The sequence below is a fragment of the Lepisosteus platostomus genome, chromosome 5 (assembly GCF_059453375.1).
Source record: "Lepisosteus platostomus isolate fLepPlt1 chromosome 5, fLepPlt1.hap1, whole genome shotgun sequence".
Lineage (NCBI taxonomy): Eukaryota > Metazoa > Chordata > Actinopteri > Semionotiformes > Lepisosteidae > Lepisosteus > Lepisosteus platostomus.
Window position 1 is genome coordinate 5,191,865 of NC_142615.1, and position 20,547 is coordinate 5,212,411.

Below are 20,547 nucleotides of genomic sequence, written 5' to 3' on the forward strand. Positions count from 1 at the left end.
TTCACCCACTTTTAATTTATCAAGCCGACTGATCTTATTTAGTCACATTTTACTTCTGCAGTGTAATGTTTGTATGAATAATGCATGCATTTATAATGAAGTAAAATAAAATGTATTTCTATATTTAACACATAAGATTCTAGCACAAAAGGCACCAGTCTTTTGTTGCAATATAAAGTGTATTGAGTGGTCAAATAAGAGAAATAATTGTGCAATAAAGGGTTAAATACAAACAGATTTAGATTAAATCAAAAACCAGAGATCACCTGGAAGGTTACATTTAAAACTAGACAAGTGCGGGGCTTTCAATAAGATTGTAAACTACGAAAGGCTGAATGCGATACAGCAGGCTTATAACTGTCACACACCTCTCCTGTTTCACTTTCATTCTCAGAAGAAAGGAAGCTCAGCATGCAGCACATCTTTCTGTGGTTTCCGTGAGTTTCTTCTGTACTGAGGCCCCCAGGCCTGTGTTCCTGCACGTCTCCACCCCTCTCACCCTGTTATCTCTCAGAAGTGCTGTCATTTCTCAGAATCATCAGTGTGTTGACTCTTCATAAGATCCTCTGTAGCTGCCATCTCGTCTGGTGATGTCCCACTGCTCCAGACACTGGTGGTTAAATCAAAAACCAGAGATCACCTGGAAGGTTACATTTAAAACTAGACAAGTGCAGGGCTTTCAATAAGATTGTAAACTACAAAAGACTGAATGCGAGACAGCAGGCTTGTAATTGTCACACACCTCTCCTGTTTCACTTTCATTCTCAGACAAAAGGAAGCTCAGCGTGCAGCACGTCTCTCTGTGATTTCTGTGGGTTACTTCTTCTGTACTGTGGTCCACAGACCTTTGGTCCTGCACCTCTTCACTCTTCATAAGATCCTCTGTAGCTGCCATCTCATCTGGTGATACCCCCACTCCTCCAGACACTGGTGGCTCCTGCCTGGCCTGTGGTTCGGAGAACACTTCTCCACTGGGCTTGACCGCTGAGCTTTCCCAGAATACACCTGTACTTTGACGCTCCAGCAACCTCTATCCTGTCCCCAACCCACCCAGGCCTCAGCCTAGTCCAGCTCCACACAGATCCCCTAGTTCCTGTCCTGAGGAATCTTCACATTTTTCAAGTTTTGTTAAGACGCTGTGCCAGCAAGAGCTCTAAGGAGTGTTTCTTGTCTTTGTCACAGTGTAGGTCGATAGATGGAATAAATGTTTGGATTTAGTACAGAAATCCATAATGCGTTCAGTACAATCTCTTACTGTATAGCAACAAAACAAAAACGGAACAGTGGACACCAGCAGATCATGTGCAGTACAACATTTAATCTAGACGGAAGACTGTGTGTGACTCGACCCAGTTCTACAGCTTACAATTATAATAATAATTGCTTACACTTACAGTATGTAGCGCTTTTCTGGACACTCCACTCAAAGCGCTCTACAGGTAATGGGGAATCCCACTACCGCCACCAATGTGCAGCCCCACCTGGATGATGCGACGGCAGCCATAGTGTGCCAGAACGCTCCCCACACACCAGCTCTCAGTGGGGAGGAGAGCAGAGGGATGAAGCCGCACTCTTGAAGGGGAAGCTTGTGTCGTTTTAAATTTTCTAGATGATCACCAACTGTAGACCGATTTATGCGACAGCTTTACTCATTGAATGTTAAGGTTGACGATTTGTGTTGAAATGCCACACACCATCTCGCAAGACCCCTAAAACGGAGCGATTTTTTTTTTTTAACTTTAAAGATTTTGGATATTAAGACACTTTCTGGATGTATTTGGTTAGCCCGTGACGCTGGGCGATGTACGCACCTGTTGAAAACGACCATCCCATTCCTGTCGGAGAATTGACACTGTCTAATCGGACAGTATTGACAAAATGTATCGTCAATTGTATCGTTAAGCACCTTGGGGCAACCTTGTTGTGATTATATTATATAAAAATAAATTGAATTGAATTAATAAGGGCGGCGTGCACATGGTCCTTCATAGCTCACAGTATTTGCCCATCCACAACAAACACAGGAAATATTGCCTGAAAACGGAAAATTACTTTAGTTTTAGCCCTGCTAATCCGTTTCTGTACACAGCGTTGATCTGTGGGCCTGATATTCCTCACGCTGCTACAATTTCTACATTTCAGGGGTTGAACAGTTGACCAAGTTTTCAACCAGGTCTGAAACTTTCCGATCTCATTTAAAAAAAAAAACCCAAGACTTCGACCTTTCGATTTGACGTGTTGTTTTTTTTTGTTGTCGCTCTGTGCTTCCTGCTGCACCTTCCTGCTTGTGCTCTGCGGTCAGTTCAGGAGCTTGCAAGCTGTTGAACGGCAGCTGCGTCTTCACCGCCAGCATCAAGAAGAATTAAATGGTGGGTTATCAACAGAAAACAAAGTAAAAAAAAAAGTCTCTTCTCCTGCTGTACCCACCCATGTTGGAGTTGGTTCTCCCAGAGATTTAACGGTCATTTCGGATAAAAGGAAACGTGTGGTTGATCCAATCAGAAACCAACCCGTGAGATTCGGGTGGATTAACGAGTCCGAATTAACAAACTGAGGGAGGTGGTGGCTGAGTCGATGACCTGACACCAGACGTTAAGGATTTGTGAGGTATTGTGAGACTTCAGGAATCACTAGGAGTGTAGGAGCAGCTGGTAAGGTTGTATTCATCCACTGCGATATTTATTGACGTGTTCTAATTGCAATAAATTAATCAATCGGGGTTTATTTATTGATCAATGCACGAACAGTGTGGCATACAGCGGTGTTGTCGGCAATGAAGTGCTTTGGAAGAAGTATAGGTTTATTCTCTGCTGAAAACAGAAGAAAGAAAACACACAACATTTCGGCTGTGAAGCTTTCTACAGGTGTTTTAATTGTGTTATACAGTCGTTATAAAGTACATAAAGTAATCTGACAAAAACATATTTTGAAGTGAATGCTTGAAAAACATGAAAAAAAACAAAACCTTTTTCATAATGCTTACACACATGACTACAACCTGGACTGATTCTTCACAGATGTAAGTACTGTAGAAATTAAATGTTTTTTTTTCTAATGCAGTGTTGCCGTGAGTAATGACCAAAACAACTTCAGGCTAAAATTCACTGATGTAATTGTGAAGGTAGAAAAAAAGGTGTGAAAAAAAAAGTTAAAAAGGATGACAGGCCTTGATATTACAAGGGGTTATTGGAAATTCTGCCTAGGAATGAAGAATGTACAAGTATGAATTATTTCTACATATACAGGACCTTTCAAAAGAATTCAGACCCTTGACCAATTCTGGCATTTTACTGAATTACAAAACCTACATTGAAATTGAGTTATCTGTGATATTTATATTTCTAAGAACTGAAATGCATCATTAATTATTTTAATGTGACACTGTTTTATATTAGGAAATATTCTTAAGAAAAATAAAAAAACTGAAATCTGCTGTTTGTATAAATATTCAATCCCCACATTTTAACATTTTATAGAGCCACCTTTTACAACAATAACCAGGACAGAAGCAGGACAGAAACAGGTAATATAAGATACAAGATCACTGACTGATACTGTGTTACCCTGCTCTGATCTGTCAGTGTGTGATCAGTACTGGGTGTTATACTGCTCTGATCTGTCAGTGTGTGATTGCTACTGTGTGTTACACTGCTCTGATCTGTCAGTGTGTGATCAGTACTGGGTGTTATACTGCTCTGATCTGTCAGTGTGTGATTGCTACTATGTGTTACACTGCTCTGATCTGTCAGTGTGTGATGAGTACTGTGTGTTACCCTGCTCTGATCTGTCAGTGTGTGATCAGTACTGTGTGTTACCCTGCTCTGATCTGACAGTGTGTGATCAGTACTGTGTTACCCTGCTCTGATCTGTCAGAGTGTGATTGATAATGTGTGTTACCCTGCTCTGATCTGTCAGTGTGTGATTGACACTCTGCTACACTGCTCTGATCTGTCAGTGTGTGATGAGTACTGTGTGTTACCCTGCTCTGATCTGTCAGTGTGTGATTGCTACTTTGTGTTACCCTGCTCTGATATGTCAGTGTGTGATTGCTACTGTGTGTTACACTGCTCTGATCTGTCAGTGTGTGATGAGTACTGTGTTATGCTGCTCTGATCTGTCAGTGTGTGATTGCTACTGTGTGTTACACTGCTCTGATCTGTCAATATGTGATCAGTACTATGCGTTACACTGCTCTGATCTGTCAATATGTGATCAGTACTATGCGTTACACTGCTCTGATCTGTCAATATGTGATCAGTACTATGTCTTACCCTGCTCTGATCTGTCAATATGTGATCAGTACTATGCGTTACACTGCTCTGATCTGTCAATATGTGATCAGAACTATGCGTTACACTGCTCTGATCTGTCAATATGTGATCAGAACTATGCTTTACACTGCTCTGATCTGTCAATATGTGATCAGTACTATGTGTTACCCTGCTCTGATCTGTCAGTGTGTGATTGATACTGTGTGTTACTTTGCTCTCATCTGTCAGTGTGTGTATTTATTTATGCAATCATGCTTGAATTGGACCTTGTTCCTGTTTTTTCTTTGTCTAAACAGGATTATTGTGACTTGGGACAGTAGCAGTCATGGGCAATTCTGATTCTCATAACCTGTCGGAGAGAAGGTACTATTACGATTTAAACTCAAATGCATCTCAGGTCTAGGACAGCTGGTCCGGCCATTCAAGTCCTGTGCTGTCTTTGGCTCTGGAGTGGCTCTGATCACGTCTCAGTCTCTCTCTCCTCTGCTCCAGCATGTCTTTAGACCCCCTGATTCCTGAGCCTGAGCAGGAGGAGGTAGAGAGCCCCCTGCTGTCAGAGCCTCAGTGCTCCAGCTCCTTGGGCAGTTCCTCCAGGCCTGAAATTATCCAGTGTGACCACGAGTTCACGAGAGAGGAGGTGAGATGTGGTTTTGTTTTTTGCTGGGTGACACAGAGGCTGGTTTATGGAACGCTGGGTCTCTTCTTCATGACGCCACCAGCCTGCCAACCAGGCTACAGGGGGCATTTTGAAACCCAGATGCACTTGCGCCGCCCTGCTGGGGAATCCTGGTGCTGCAGGTGCAAAGTGTACACCGTGGGATGGGTGGACATTAACTGACCTGTGATCCTCGTGCAGTGGCAAGCACTCTATCGGAGAGAGGCGCCATTCCAGTGAGCATCAGCACTCTGCTCCACACTCCCACTACCCTCTGTGTAAAGACCTCCTGGTCTCAGTTTTAAATGTGTTCCACCTCCAGGGCCCTGGCAGGCCCATTCAGCTGGTCCAGGCCAGGCCTGATGGCTCCCTCCTGTTCCAAGAGGACGTGCTTCGGCAATGTTTCCTGCGCCCAGATGTGAGGGAGACTCCGGTCTGTGTGGTGTCTATTGTCGGGGAGAGGAGGAAGGGCAAGTCCTTCCTCCTCAACTACGTCCTTCGCAAGCTGTCTAACATGGTGAGAGCACCCCACCCCCTCCACTCTCTGTGTAAAGCAGCGTTTTATGGCCCTGGTTGTGAAAGCTCCCTTTCTTGTGGACTCAGGACGAGTGGGACAGGATGAGTGACAGTGAGCCTCTGCGAGGGTTCGAGTGGCGGCCTGGAACTGAGACCATGACGAAGGGTGTGTTCATCTGGAGCCAGCCTCTGTTCCTGGAGACGCAGGAGGGCAAGGCAAGCACCGTCCGAGCTGGGAATTTGTCTGTTATAGGGGGTACGACTCTATGGCTCAGACAGGCGCTGGTCCAACTCAGTCATTCACAGACCCTGCAGGCATCTTGAACAGGCAGGAACAAGAGCTCTTCTGCCCCTCACCAGCCCCTGGGACCCCCTTGTCCACACCCGGGGTATCTGTGTGACAAACCGGAAACCGATCTCTGCTCAGGAGTGGGAAGATTTAGGTCATTGAACCATTGGCTGGGCAGCTTGCTCCACACTCCCCCCACCCTTAGTGTAAAGCTCTTCCAGCTGTGTCTTGGTACTGGAGGGGAGGGGGGGACAGATGACCACTGCAGCTCTTCTCTGAACACTGTCTCTGTCCCCTCTGTCCAGTTGGCTGTCTTCCTGGTGGACACTGAGGGCTCCGTGGATCTGTCGCGGGAGATGGAGCTGAGCGTGAAGCTGTGTGCCCTGAGCGTCTTTCTCAGCTCGCACGTGGTGAGAATTGTGGGGCCTTGTCCCACCTTCCGGAGTGACTGTGAGCCCCTTGCTGCCTCCCAGAGAGCTCACGTGTCCCCCCCTGTCCTCTCTCCCAGATCTTCAACGTCCACACTGATGTGAAGACAACAGACCTGGACTACCTGGAGGTACAGCGCTCGGCCGCGGTCTTATCCCCCGATGTGCTGGGCAGCGCCTGAGCAAGGGAGCTGTGGTGCAGCTGGGGGCTGAAACCAGGAGCCTCTCGGTATCACAGGTCCTTCAGCTGGGACTGTGGACCGGGGTGTGAGTTCGCCCCCTGCTGGTGACATGTGGCATGAGTGCAGCACTGCATGACTCGAGGTGCTGTTGTGTGTGATGCTCTGTGCTGCCTGGTTTCCCTCACACAGCTATATGAGTAGGCAAGTCCCATCTTTCCCAATGTGTGTCTGCCTGTGTGATTGGATGTGATTGGATTTGTATATTTGTTTTATATGTGCATCCATGTTTGAGTACCAGCATCCATATCACTCCGAAACTCACAACTGGCAGCCCCCCCCACTGAAGCTCATCAGGTGTGAGCCTGGTCAGTACCTGGAGGGGAGACTCCTGGGAAAAACTAAGGTTGCTGCTGGAAGAGGTGTTAGTGGGGCCAGCAGGGGGCGCTCTCACCCTGCGGTCTGTGTGGGTCCTAATGCCCCAGTATAGTGAGGGGGACACTAGACTGTAAACAGATACCGTCCTTCAGATGAGACGTAAAACCGAGGTCCTGACTCTCTGTGGTCATTAAAAATCCCAGGGCGTTTCTCGAGAAGAGTAGGGGTGTAACCCCGGTGTCCTGGCCAAATTTCCCATTGGCCCTTACCAATCAAGGCCTCCTAATAACCCCCCTCTCTGAACTGGCTTCATCACTCTGCTCTCCTCCCCACTGAGAGCTGGTGTGTGGGGAGCGTTCTGGCGCACTATGGCTGCCGTCGCATCATCCAGGTGGGGCTGCACACTGGTGGTGGTAGTGGGATTCCCCATTACCTGTAAAGCACTTTGAGTGGAGTGTCCAGAAAAGCGCTATAAATGTAAGCAATTATTATTATTACCTCTGTCTCTATCAGACTGTCTGACAGATTCAAATTCTGTCTCAGGATTATTGCCATGAGTGGTAAATTACACTGTTGCCAAAACAGAGATAATTAACTCTGCAATTACAGACAGTTTTAATAAAGAGAACCGATGGCTGTCTCTCTCTGTCTCTGCCTGCCTCTGACACACGGATGGCCTGTGTTTACTCTGTTTGCAGCTGCTGCATCTTGTGGTACAAAAGGGGGGAGCCGCCTTTGACCTGCAGCATTTTCAGGTACGAACTTTACTCTTCAGTGAACAGAAAAAAGTTCAGATCTGTTTTATCACCTGCAAACCAGGTGATGTCTTTTTTACCTGGACATGTAAAAATAACATGTTATAATAAACTTTATTTTATGTAAAGGAACAAATATGTTAATTCCAGGCTGAAAAGAGAAGAAACGTTTCTGTTTTCTCTCTTCTCTTTTCAGCAGGGAATAAACCTGTTACTTGTTCCTTTGCAGCCTACACATGCTGACGCAGCTCCCTCACTTGAACTACTTTGTTTTATGTAGCATGTTTTAAAAGTATCATCTCAAAGTTCTTAACTTTAGAAAACCATTATAAGCAAATGCCAAAGTATATAAAATAACAAATAAGTAAGACAGGTGGTTCGAGGTGCAGCAGTAGTCACTAATTAAGTAATAGTAAGTAATTGGTTCAATAAAAGCCTTTCAGAACAGAAAGGTTTTGATTCTAGATTGGAAAGAGCTCAGGGAGTGTGATTCTCTGATGTACTTGGGGATACATTTCCAGAGCTCTGGGGCAGAGCAGGAGAAGACCCTGTCACCCATGGAGTGTAGACATGCTTGGGAGACAATTAGGAGACCAGAGTTAGAAGAGCGAAGGTTGTGAGGTGGGGAGTAGGGTGATGATAGTTCAGACAGGTACTGAGGTGCCAAGCCATGTAGAGCCTTATAGGTGAGCAGGAGGATTTTGAAGTTGACATGAAACCTGACAGGACGTCACTGCAGGGATTCCAGGATAGGAGTAATGTGATCACTTGCACCTGAGCAGGAAGTCAAGCTAGGGTCACTCCTAAATTCTTCAATTTTGATTAAAATTCAAGCACAGCGCTGTCCACAGATAGGGCTACTACACTGGCTTTACCTTAGTGTAACACAGGTGCTGAGCAGCATGACTTCAGTCTTGTTGTAGTTTAAGATAAGGAGATTTGGAGTCACCCAGGCTTTTATATTAGAGATACAGTCAGTGCAGAGACAGCCACTTCAGTGTCAGGCTTAGTACAGATATAGCTTTAAGCATCATCAGCGTTGAAATGATAGATCAGACCATGTGATCTTAATAATTGACCACGTAGATACAAGTCAATGCTGAATAGTAGAGCCCCTGGCATCAGATAAGACCTGAACCATTTGGGAGCAGTGTCAGAAACTGCAAACACAGTCTCAACACAAGAGAGTAAGATCTCATGGTTAACAGTGACGAAAGCAGCACTGAAGTCTAAAAGGATAGGAAGAGAAACAGAGTCTGAAGCCATAAACAGATTGTTAGGGACTTTGACCAGGGCGGTTTCTGTGCTGTCTGATTGTCTTATAAGGGTTTGAAGAGGTTATTATGTTGAGGACAACAGGGCAGGGAGAGGAGAGACAGGATTGAAATAAAACACAAGAAATGGAGGGTATGTAGCAGACTCGTAGGCAGACTCATAGGCAGCTGGTGGATTTAATGAGCAATACCAGTTTACTAAGGCATGCAGTGTCCACTTGGAAGAAAGCAGATTTGCAGGCATCATAACAGCAGTCAGAATTCACTCAGAGTATTGATTAAGCTAATCAATCTCTTGGGAGAAGAAGGATTTCAATCATTCTCAAGCACGTGTTATTACTTGAGCTGCGCCATAGGACGGTGACAGAGGCTCTTCTATAGAGCTAGATAAGATTTCATGACTTTGTAAGGTAAGCTGATATGAGATCTTTCTCAATCTCTAATAAAGGGGTTCTATTTCCTGGTGCGGGACTGGACACAAACTCAAGAATGTGGACAGACTGGAGGATCCCGACACCTGGAGAGAATCATCCAGGTAGGAGAAGTACTGTGGACCTTATATATATAGCCCTGACCTGTACTGAGAACGACAAAGAATTACTGATTCTCTAGACTGGTCAGGAGGTACAACAGTGCCACCAACAGACACTCCCTTCAGACTGAAGAGATTCTGTTCCTCCAGCCTGTCAGTGTGGGACACTCCCTTCAGACTGGAGAGACTCAGTTCCTCCAGCCTGTCGGTGTGAGACACTCCACTCAAGCACAGAGGGCTGGCATCCTACCCCTTTCCTGAGTCGACATGTCTGTCTGTGCTTTCAGCGCCTGGAGAAGTCCGGGACAAACAAGCAGGCTCTGAGGATCATCAAGGAGAAGAAACCACGCTGTCACCTTATGCCCTTACCTGGGGACCAACTGCTTTGGAGCCAACAAGGAACCATGCAAGGTAAAAACCAGACAGCTTCACTCCCAGAGCAGTGTCACTGAGGAGCCACATGGAGGCGGTGTTGAGCTGTGAAAATTAGATCCCCTAGTAGTCCAGTCTAAGTTCAAGACTATAGAGCTTCAGGATCTTCAGTTGACTCATTTGTTTCCTTGTTGTGTGTTTCTAAGAAATGAATGAACAGTTTCAGCACTGCCTGAAAGAGTTCATCAACCACATTGGCCAGGTCCTGCAGACGACACGGTCAACCGTGACAGGAAAGACACTGGCAGGGAAATTCAAGGTAAGACATTATTCACTGAATCAGTCAACATCCATCACTACACCACTAGGGTACAACACCTCAAAGAGCAGCGTAGAAACCAGTACAGTGCAGTAAAGCCCAGTGAGATCATGGTAGAAACACAGTACAGTGCAGTAAACTACAAGTCATTCAGTGTGTACAGGGTGATGTCAGCCATCAGTTGTTCTAATGTGATTTCTTTCAGTTGTTGAGAATGAATGGTCTTAGAAAGAGTTAAGCCCAGTGAAGCCTCACTTACCTTATTATTTTCTCTGTAGGAGATGGCACATATGATTCTGAAAAGCAACTACAGAATTTCCTCTCCTGCAGAGGTGAGTCTCTCTCTTTCCTGCTGACCCAGAAAATCTTTTAATCCTTTCTCTGTTGCTGTCTTCAGTCCATTCAGAATATTGAGACTCAGTTCCTCCAGCCTGTCAGCATAGGACACTCCCTTCAGACTAAAGAGACTCAGTTCCTCCAGCCTGTCATTGTGGGACACTCCCTTCAGACTAAAGAGCCTTAGTTCCTCCAGCCTGTCAGTGTGGGACACCCCCTTCAGACTAAAGAGACTCAGTTCCTTCAGTCTGTCAGTGTGGGACACTCCCTTCAGACTAAAGAGACTCAGTTCCTCCAGCTTGTCAGTGTGAGACACTCCCTTCAGACTAAAGAGACTCAGTTCCTCCAGTCTGTCGGTGTGAGACACTCCCTTCAGACTAAAGAGTTCTTTCTGCCTGTCAGGGTAGATTATTCCTTGAAACGTGTTTCTGAGCGTCTTTGATTCCAGAATACTTGTATCAATATCAGTTCTATCTCTAACCCCTTTGCTTCCTCCCCCAGCTCATCCATACCCTCAACCTGCTCACTATCCAGCAGCTGAAGCAGGAGTTCATCATCTTTCTGAGTGAGCAGGTAAGAGAGTGTGTGTGAGACAAAGGGTGTAAGTATTAGGGTGTGAGAGTGTGTGTACATATGTGTGTGTTTGAGCGCCCGACCCCACACTGGGGATGAGGAGGACTGTGGTACAGAAGGAGGAAGATCTGCTGGCCCGTGTGCAGGGTGAAGTCAGGAGCTCTCACATTTCCTGAGCTCTGAGCGAGTGAAGTTCCTGAAGGAATACACTCTCCTCATCATCGAGAGGGCGAAGGAGGACTTCACTAACCTGTGTGTGTATGAGCGAGAAACTGGGGTGGGGAGGCGTGGGAGAGTCTATGTCCTTGAGAATGTGTGTGTGTATGAGCGAGAGACAGTGTGTGAATGAGAGAGAGTATGTGATCGTTTGTGTGTATGAGATAGTGTGAGTGTGTGAGAAAGTGTGTGAGTGTGAGGGAAATGGGAAGGGTGTGAGAGTGTGTGTGAGAGAAACAGGGAGGGTGTGAATGTGTGTGAGAGAGAGTGTGTGATCGTTTCTGTGTAGATAGATAAGATGTTATTGAGGGAAATTGAGGAATGTATGAGAGAGTGTGTGTGTGTGAGAAACAGGGAGGGTGTGAGAATGTGAAAGAGTGTTTGTCAGTGAAATTGTGTGTGTGTAATCTACTGGGCTCCACTGGGGTGTCTTCTGCTTGTGTCTGGGGTATCTTGAGGTGGGCTCCTGCTTGTGTCTGGGGAGCCCTGAGCAGTTTGGGGGGTGTAGGGTGATGCCCTCTGCTCTAAGGTGATCTTGCGCTCTGTTTCCTCAGAGAAAGAACATGCACGACACCACAATGGGGATGAGGAAGACTGTGGAGCAGAAGGAGAAAGATCTGCTGGCCCGTGTGCTGTGTAAAGTCAGTCCACAGGATTTCCAGGAGCTCTGTCAGTTCTTGAGCTCTGAGCGAGAGAAGTTCCTGAAGGAATACACTCTCCTCATCATCGAGAGGGCGAAGGAGGAATTCACCAACTTTCTGAATGAGCAGGTGAGTGTGTGTGTGTGAGAGAAACTGGGAAGGTGAGAGTGTGTGTGTGTGTGAGAGAGAAACTGGGAGGGTGAGAGTGTGTGTGAGAGAGAAACTGGGAGGGTGAGAGACGGGCTCCTCTGGGGCGACTTCTGCTTGTGTCTGGGGTATCTTGAGGTGGGCTCCTGCTTTTGTCTGGGGTATCTTGAGGTGGGCTCCTGCTTGTGTCTGGGGTATTTTGAGGTGAGCTCTGAGCAGTTCAGAAGACGTAGTGTGCTGCCCTCTGCTGTAAAACGACCTTGCACCCCGTTTCCTTAGAGGAAGATCAAGCAGAGAAAGACCTGCTTGTTTTGGGGTGTCCTGGGACACTTGAGGTGCCCGGGGGTAGGTCAGAGGCTGTAGGGACGACCGTTTGTTCTGAAGTGACTTTGCTCCCCCTTTTCCATAGGGAAAGGTACGGCTGAAACTTCCAGACAAGATGAAGAAGACAGTGGAGGGAAAGGAGGAGGAGCTGCTGTGCTACATGCAGGACCAAATCGAATCCAAACAGGATTTCGAGGAGTATAAAAAGTATATGGACGCTGAGTGCGAGACGTTCCTGCAGAATTACAGCAAAGGGTTTCGTCTGAAGGTGGGCTATATAGTGGCCGGGTCTGTGCTGACCGTGACTGCGGGTGTGGCCGGAGGCCTGGTTGTCGGAGGCGTTATTGCTGCGGACGTTGGGGTTAAGCTAGTAACTGGCGTGGGGGCGTTGGTGTTCCCAGCCATCGAGTTCTTCACGAAGAAGCCGGAACAGTGACACCCACCCTCTCGAACCCCGAGCCAGACCCACAGAGAGACTATCGAATCCATTCTTTATCCTCAGGTGTCTTTTCTTCACTAGAGACCACAGGTACAGGGTGCAGACAAGGCAACCACTGTGCGCCGTGCAGAAGGGTGAACAGTAGGGGGCGCTACAGCCCCAGGTGGAGTTTTCAGTAATGAGGAAATTCCTGGAGATGCACTAGAGCCCATTGGTGCTGATGACTCCCCCTCTGTGTCCACAGTGCCCAACGTTCTCCTACAGACCTTGATATGAACCCTGTCCAGCAGCCCTCCTGCTGTGGTGGGAACAGAAATCATCTGGATTTCTCTCCTTCCCCTGTTACAGAGACTCAAACCAGCACAAGCCCTTAAACACTTTGCTCACTCAGGTGGGTTTGAGTCTTTTATATGACTCTACAGCACCTATAACAAAGAAATAATTAGCTAGTACAAGTTAATTTTTTCCTCAGGCCCTCATTAATTGAGCGTTCATTAGCACAGGGTAACTTCTCCCCAGGTGTACAGTTGTGAATTGAGACTTCACTAGTTCAGGGTAACCTCTCCCCAGGTGTACAGTTGTGAATTGAGACTTCACTAGTGCAGGGGAACTTCTCCTCAGGTCTACAGTTGTGAATTGAGACTTCACTGGTGCAGGGTGTAGTGGCAAGGCTTATTAAAAACACAGTAATTAAGTTTGCTGCTCCCTTGCCAGTCCCTCTCTCTTTCATCTCAGTGGTGCTTGATACAGAGAGGCCATTCCATTTGGTTAACATTTAAGTTGTTTTTCAAGCCGATAGTGTCCTGATAAGGAACAACTCCCAAAGTTGAGACACATCAGCCACCCTCATAAATGGTAATCTCTGGCGCCTTACTGTCTGGGAGATTCTGGGAGAGTCTCATCCCAAGTTGGTTTACAATCCTAAGGTCAGAGTGCATTGTTACTCATCCTCAGCCAATCAGGAACTGGTAGGGCAGGGTAACCCCACTTGGGTCTCTGATGCCCATGAGACTTTCAACCAATGAACGACCATAGTTCCTCCAGTTAAAACAGGCAGCACAGGGCTTCGCATTCTCCAGGCTCCTGCTGGACATTCTCCAACTCAGCTCGGACAATCACGCAACAGCCAGTGTGTCCGAGTCCCAGGACTTTCCTTTGTTCTAAGAGTCAAGAACAGAGGTTGCCCTCGTGTACCCAAAGGATCCACCCGAGGTTAGCATCAGCAGCAAGCCTCGTGAACCCAACGCGGACGCTCACCTGATCAACAAGTGAACTACGGTCGGAACTGTGGACAGCTGCATCTCAGGATTCAGGACTAGCGTGAAATCGGGAACGAACCGGTCTTCTTCCCGTCTAAAGAGTGTGACTGGCTTGGACCCTCAGTCACTTTCCATGTGCACAACTCTGCTAGTTTCTCTGCCAACTCTGCCAACACTAACTAGCCGGTCTTCAGAGAGCATCAGCAGCGCATCGCAGCAGGAATCTCTCCCTCCTTCTCCCACACAGCCATCCGCACCAGGCTTGCCTGGCACCGGGCCAGAGAACGTCGATTGGACACAGCAACAAGCCCGCCACTTGAACCCACAGAGATTGGATGAGTATTCAGCATTCTGCATTACAGCTCGAGAATTCAACTGTTACCTCAACGCCAGTTGATATCAATTTAATATCAACTGGAGCCCGCAGCCATATCACCCTGCAACTCACAACTGGCAGCCCCCCCCACTGACGCTCAGCAGGTGTGAGCCTGGTCAGCACCTGGAGGGGAGACCTCCTGGGAAAAACTAAGGTTGCTGCTGGGAGAGGTGTGAGTGGGGCCAGCAGGGGGCGCTCTCACCCTGCGGTCCATGTGGGTCCTAATGCCCCAGTATAGCGATGGGGACACTAGACTGTAAACTGGCACCGTCCTTCAGATGAGACGTAAAACCGAGGTCCTGACTCTCTGTGGTCATTAAAAATCCCAGGGCGTTTCTCGAAAGGAGTAGGGGTGTAACCCCGTTGTCCGGGCCAAATTTCCCATTGGCCCTTACCCCTCATAGCCTCCTAATAACCCCCCTCTCTGAACTGGCTTCATCACTCTGCTCTCCTCCCCACTGAGAGCTGGTGTGTGGGGAGCGTTCTGGTGCACTATGGCTGCTGCCGCATCATCCAGGTGGGGCTGCACACTGGTGGCGGTAGTGGGATTCCCCATGACCTGTCAAGCGCTTTGAGTGGAGTGTCCAGAAAAGCGCTCTATAAGTGTAAGCTATTATTATTATTATTATTATTATTATTATTATTATTATTATTATTATTATTATTATTATTATTATTCCTATGAGTCATGTACTTGCTTTTGAGTATCTGGTGTAGAAGTTGTAAACCAAGTTCATTTACGAAACGGTCAAAATGAATGATATACTGAATGTACTGTATGTCCCTTTTGGTGATTGTAACTCTTCATGATTGAATATACCTTTTGTATTCTGCTAACCCTCTCGATAAGATCTGTTATGTTTATATGCACATTTTATGTATTAATAAATGTATTCTCATGTTACAGGATCCATGTGTGTGCGTTGTTTGAGTTATCCCACAAGGTTGGATTCTAATACCATCAAAAGAATCATTTTTGTGACTAATTGTCCCAGTAAATGCACAAACCCCTACAGTTATTGGTGCCTCGTGAGAGGTTGCCTACAAGGGTAACTTCTCCCCAGGTGTACAGTTGTGAATTGAGACTTCATTGGTGCAGAGACTAATTTTAGCATTTACCTTTTTTAAAGTGTATCAGATAGTGACTAGGTGGTTTTGAAAAATGCCTTTCACCCAGCCACAGTATGAAAGAACAATTGCAAGCATATTATTTGACTTTTTGATATTAATGGTACAACAGCAGAATGTCCAGCTCATTTCACACCTTTTATTTATATACGTCCTTTTGTCTGTATGCAAGGTGAAACTGCTTCTTAAGAAGAACGTGGTCAATCACAAAGAAATGTCGGTAGAGAGAAAAACAACTCCTAATATGGACATTTAGAATGAGCTTTCCTGTGTGAATGTGCTGTATAAAACTCACTGCATTTCTCATCTCGGTGGAGAGGTTACTCACAGATCTGTATGAGAGGCTGCTATCAGATCTGCATGATTATATCCTCCGCATGGGCATGAATACAGGACTTGACCACACCTAACCTGAGTGAAGACTTTTCTTCGACAAGGAAAACTTCTCCCCAGATCAACAGTTGTGAAGTGAGACTTCACTGGTGCAGGGTAACTTCTCCCCAGGTCTACAGTTGTGAATTGAGACTTCATTGGTGCAGGAACTGTACACTGATCAGGACTGTGTGAGTATTACTGGATCAGTATACACTGTGGAGAATTATATATCTATAATGATCAGGGCTGTGTGAGTATTACTGGATCAGTGTACAGTGTGGAGAATTATATATCTATCATGATCAGGACTGTGTGAATATTACTGGATCAGTGTACAGTGTGGAGAATTATATATCTATAATGATCAGGGCTGTGTGAATATTACTGGATCTGCGTACAGACTGTACTAGTTACACTCAGGGTGATGGATCAGTATTGCTGGCTGGTGCTCCAGTCCAGATCCAGCCCTGCTCTCAGGCAGTCTGTGCTCTTCTTCTCTGTCCAGATGAGGGGGCTGCTGTCCAGGCACACTGATGAACAGAACCAGTTTGAAATGGAAGGAGCAGAAGGATGGGCTGGTTTTCCACCCTGAGGAAGACGAAGGAGAGATATGGGACCCCAGTTTCACACAATCAGTGCAGTGGGTCTTTGTGCTGCTGAGTGTGGACTCACCACACTTGTTTGATTACTGGCTTGTCCGGCTCTTCCAGAGTGTGTTTGCTGTCTCTGTTCAAGGTGTGTGTAATCTATAGCTCTATCAGTAAGGTGTGTGTAGGGTCCTGTTCTCTCAGTACAGTATGTGTAGTGTGTAGCTCTCTCAGTACAATTGTCAAGGTGTGTGTAGAGTCCAGATCTCTCAGTACAAGGTGTGTGTAGAGTCCTGATCTCTCAGTATAAGGTGTGTGTAGAGTCCTGATCTCAGTACAAGGTGTGTGTAGAGTCCAGATCTCTCAGTACAAGGTGTGTGTAGAGTCCTGATCTCTCAGTATAAGGTGTGTGCAGAGTCCTGATCTCAGTGCAAGGTGTGTGTAGAGTCCAGATCTCTCAGTACAAGGTGTGTGAAGAGTCCTGATCTCAGTATAAGGTGTGTGTAGAGTCCAGATCTCTCAGTACAAGGTGTATGTAGAGTCCAGATCTCCCAGTACAAGGTGTATGTAGAGTCCTGATCTCAGTACAAGGTGTATGTAGAGTCCAGATCTCTCAGTACAAGGTGTGTGAAGAGTCCTGATCTCAGTATAAGTTGTGTGTAGAGTCCTGATCTCAGTACAAGGTGTGTGTAGAGTCCTGATCTCTCAGTACAAGGTGTGTGTAGAGTCCTGATCTCAGTACAAGGTATATGTAGAGTCCAGATCTCTCAGTACAAGGTGTATGTAGAATCCTGATCTCAGTACAAGGTGTGTGTAGAGTCCAGTTCTCCCAGTACAAAGTGTGTGTACAGTCCAGTTCTCCCAGTACAAAGTGTGTGTACAGTCCAGTTCTCCCAGTATAAGGTGTGTGTACAGTCCAGTTCTCTCTGTACAAGGTGTATAGAATCTTTCACTTTTTTTACTGGTGAAATTGCCAATCTGTGTTGTTGTGTGTTGTGTCCGCAGGGCAGTGTGACTGCAGGGGAGACAGTGCTCCATTCTGACTGCAGAGTCTCCTCACTCAGGTGGTCTGGGATTGCTCTGGGTTAACTGGGACACTGGTTTTTCAATTTATACCAAGGGATTCCAGTCTCCTTTATTTTTTTTCATAGTTCCCAATATTATTAATGCAGATGTGTATAGATATACATCAGCTGTATGTTTTCTGTTTTACTAAATTGACTCAACAGGCTCGGCAGCATTTTAATTGCAGTTTGATTTTCTAGGAGAGACAATTAGTTTCAGAACTTAGACTTGAAATACAATTCTGACAGAGAGGGCTTTGCTGCACAACAGCTTGAATGCAGGAGTGTGAAAACATTAAATCTTAAACCAAGACATGGTTTTTATTGCTGTCTTGAGGCGCTGGTGCCTTGATTTCACTTCTGTTCCTGGGGTGTTATCTGGGTGGAGTTTGCATGTTCTCCTGTGGTCATGTGGGCTTCTTCTGGGTGCCCTTTCCAAAAAGGAAACGGGAGGATTGTGGGTAGAATGGAGTTGTAGTTTATTTCAGAGATATTTCAAAGTTGACTGGAAATTGCTGGAGTCAGACTGAAAACCCACAGACACCTGAGATATGTAGTTTTTATTTATTTTTATCGCTGAAAGACACAATCATCCTGAAACATGAAGTACACAAAGAGTCCTGTCTGAACCCAAGATCAAAAACCTGTCAGGCAGGCTTATAGGTCCTGCTAGCTGTAGGCCTGAGGAGACATTACTCTCCACTAGAGATGATTCATAACAACTGTAGATCTGGGGAGAGGTTACCCTGCACCAGTGCAGTCTTAATTCACAACTGTAGATCTGGGGAGAAGTTACCCTGCACCAGTGAAGTCTTAATTCACAACTGTAGATCTGGGGAGAAGTTACCCTGCACTAGTGAAGTCTCAATTCACAACTGTAGCCCTGGGGAGAAGTTACCCTGCACTAGTCAAGTCTCAATTCACAACTGTAGTGAAGTTGCCCTGTGCTAATGAAATTAATGAAGGGCTGAGGAAAAAATAGCTAATTATTTCTTTGTTATAGGTGCTGTAGAATCATATAAAAGACTCAAACCCACCTGAGTGAGTAAAGTGTTTAAGGGCTTGTGCTGGTTTGAGTCTCTGTAACAGGGGAAGGAGAGAAATCTAGATGATTTCTGTTCCCACCACAGCAGGAGGGCTGCTGGACAGGGTTCATATCAAGGTCTGTAGGAGAATGTTGGGCACTGTGGACACAGAGAGGGAGTCATCTGCACCAATGGCCTCTAGTGCATATCCAGGAATTTCCTCATTACTGAAAACTCCACCTGGGGCTGTAGCGCCCCCTACTGTTCACCCCTCTGCACGGCGTACAGTGGTTCCCTTGTCTGCACCCTGTACCTGTGGTCTCTAGTGAAGAAAAGACACCTGAGGATAAAGAATGGATTTGATAGTCTCTCTGTGGGTCTGGCTCGGGGTTCGAGAGGGTGGCTGTCACTGTGACTTCGTCTTTGTCTTTGTCTTTGTCTTGAAGAACTTGATGATAACTGACAACGCCCCCACCCCCGCAGTAGTTGCCATCCCAACCCCAACGTTTACAGCAATAACGCCTCCGACAACCAGGCCTCCGGCCACGCCCCCAGTCGCGGCTAGCACAGACCCGGCCACTATACAGCCCACCTTCACGCCAAACTTTGTTTTGTGTTTCTGCAGGAACGTCTCGCACTCAGCAGCCATATACTTTTCAAACTCCTCGAAATCCTGTCTGGATTCGATTTGGTCCTGCACGTAGCCCAGCAGCTCCTCCTTCTTTCCCTCCACTGTCTCCTTCATCGTGTCTGGAAGTCTCAGCAGTACCTTTCCCTATGGAAAAGGGGGAGCAAGGTCACTTCAGAGCAAACGGTTGTCCATACATCCTTTGACCTTCCCCCGGACACCTCAGAAATAAGCAAGTGGCCGCCCAAGGACACCCCAAAAACAAGCAGGAGCTCTCTGCCCAGGACACCCCCAAAACAAGCAGGTCTTTCTCTGCTTAATCTCTCTCTAAGGAAACGGGGTGCAAGGTCGTTTTACAGCAGAGGGCAGCACACTACGTCTTCTGAACTGCTCTGAGCTCACCTCAAGATACCCCAGACACAAGCAGGAGCCCACCTCAAGATACCCCAAACACAAGCAGGAGCTCACCTCAAGATACCCCAGACACAAGCAGGAGCCCACCTCAAGATACCCCAGAAACCAGCAGGAGCCCACCTCAAGATACCCCAGACACAAGCAGGAGCCCACCTCAAGATACCCCAGAAACAAGAAGGAGCCCACCTCAAGATACCCCAGAAACAAGCAGGAGCTCACCTCAAGATACCCCAGAAACCAGCAGGAGCCCACCTCAAGATACCCCAGACACAAGAAGGAGCCCACCTCAAGAGACCCCAGAAATGAGCAGGAGCTCACCTCAAGATACCCCAGACTCAAGCAGAAGACACCCCAGTGGAGCCCAGTAGATTACACACACACACACTGTCACTGACAAACACTCTCACACACCCTCCCCATGTTTCCACACACACACTCTCTCATACACACAAATGATCACACACACACTCTCACACACTCTCACACCCTCCCTGTTTCTCTCTCAGACACACTCTCTCTCTCATACACATAAACGATCACACACACTCTCTCACACACTCTCACACCCTCCCTGTTTCTTTCACAGACTCTCACACCCTCCCTGTTTCTCACACACCCACACTCTCACCCTCCCAGTTTCTCACACACACACACTCTCACCCTCCCAGTTTCTCTCACACACACACCCTCTCACACACACACACTCACCTGCTCATTCAGAAAGTTGGTGAAGTCCTCCTTCGCCTTCTCGATAATGAGGAGAGTGTATTCCTTCAGGAACTTCTCTTGCTCAGAGCTCAGGAACTGTGAGAGCTCCTGGGAATCCTGTGGACTGACTTCACCCTGCACACGGGCCAGCAGATCTTCCTCCTTCTGTACCACAGTCCTCCTCATCTCCAGTGTGGTGTCATACATGATCGATCTCTGAGGAAACAGAGCACAGGGTAACTTTAGAGCAGAGGGCATCACACTACGTCCCCCAAACTCCTCAGGGCTCCCCAGACACAAGCAGGAGCCCACCTCAAGATACCTCAGACACAAGCAGGA

General features: G+C 46.8%; 3 protein-coding genes across 34 annotated transcripts in view; 2 read left to right on the top strand and 1 right to left on the bottom strand.

The window, feature by feature from the left end:
* The window catches only part of LOC148662626 (uncharacterized), a 783,119-nt gene that overhangs the window by 188,061 nt on the left and 574,511 nt on the right, over positions 1–20,547 (top strand). Inside the window, exons 24-26 of one of the 4 annotated variants that reach the window (XR_015936827.1) lie at positions 11,648–11,863; positions 12,291–13,163; positions 15,861–15,952. Coding sequence is in view for 2 of the 4 variants with exons in the window: in XM_088632183.1 (XP_088488309.1) it covers positions 11,648–11,863; positions 12,291–12,641 (567 nt within the window). In the remaining 2 variants the exon portion in view is untranslated. Of the gene's footprint in view, positions 1–11,647; positions 11,864–12,290; positions 15,184–15,860; positions 15,953–20,547 lie in introns of those variants that run through there. The other 3 variants (XR_015936826.1, XM_088632183.1, XM_088632182.1) reach the window with 3 other exon arrangements.
* Positions 1–20,547, bottom strand: part of LOC148662628 (uncharacterized) — a 224,638-nt gene that overhangs the window by 151,455 nt on the left and 52,636 nt on the right. For all 29 annotated transcript variants that reach the window (XM_088632156.1, XM_088632160.1, XM_088632157.1 and 26 more), the window contains one exon: positions 20,209–20,424. In XM_088632156.1, the coding sequence (XP_088488282.1) occupies positions 20,209–20,424 (216 nt within the window). The remainder of the gene's footprint in view (positions 1–20,208; positions 20,425–20,547) is intronic.
* Positions 2,303–9,969, top strand: LOC148662632 (RING finger protein 112-like). Its single transcript, XM_088632311.1, has 10 exons — positions 2,303–2,651; positions 3,477–3,523; positions 4,568–4,634; positions 4,764–4,908; positions 5,249–5,443; positions 5,530–5,658; positions 6,037–6,141; positions 6,240–6,290; positions 7,415–7,471; positions 9,856–9,969. Exons 3-10 carry the CDS (start codon positions 4,597–4,599, stop codon positions 9,859–9,861), a joined length of 726 nt encoding a protein of 241 aa, XP_088488437.1. The 5' UTR covers positions 2,303–2,651; positions 3,477–3,523; positions 4,568–4,596; the 3' UTR covers positions 9,862–9,969.

What these genes read in the sequence shown, in the direction of transcription:
- LOC148662632 (XM_088632311.1), top strand. Translation starts at nt 4,597, where the DNA reads ATGGGCAATTCTGATTCTCATAACCTGTCGGAGAGAAG. An exon ending in CATAACCTGTCGGAGAGAAG is followed by an intron (nt 4,635 to 4,763) that starts GTACTATTACGA and finishes CCTCTGCTCCAG; the next exon opens with CATGTCTTTAGACCCCCTGA. An exon ending in ACGAGTTCACGAGAGAGGAG is followed by an intron (nt 4,909 to 5,248) that starts GTGAGATGTGGT and finishes TTCCACCTCCAG; the next exon opens with GGCCCTGGCAGGCCCATTCA.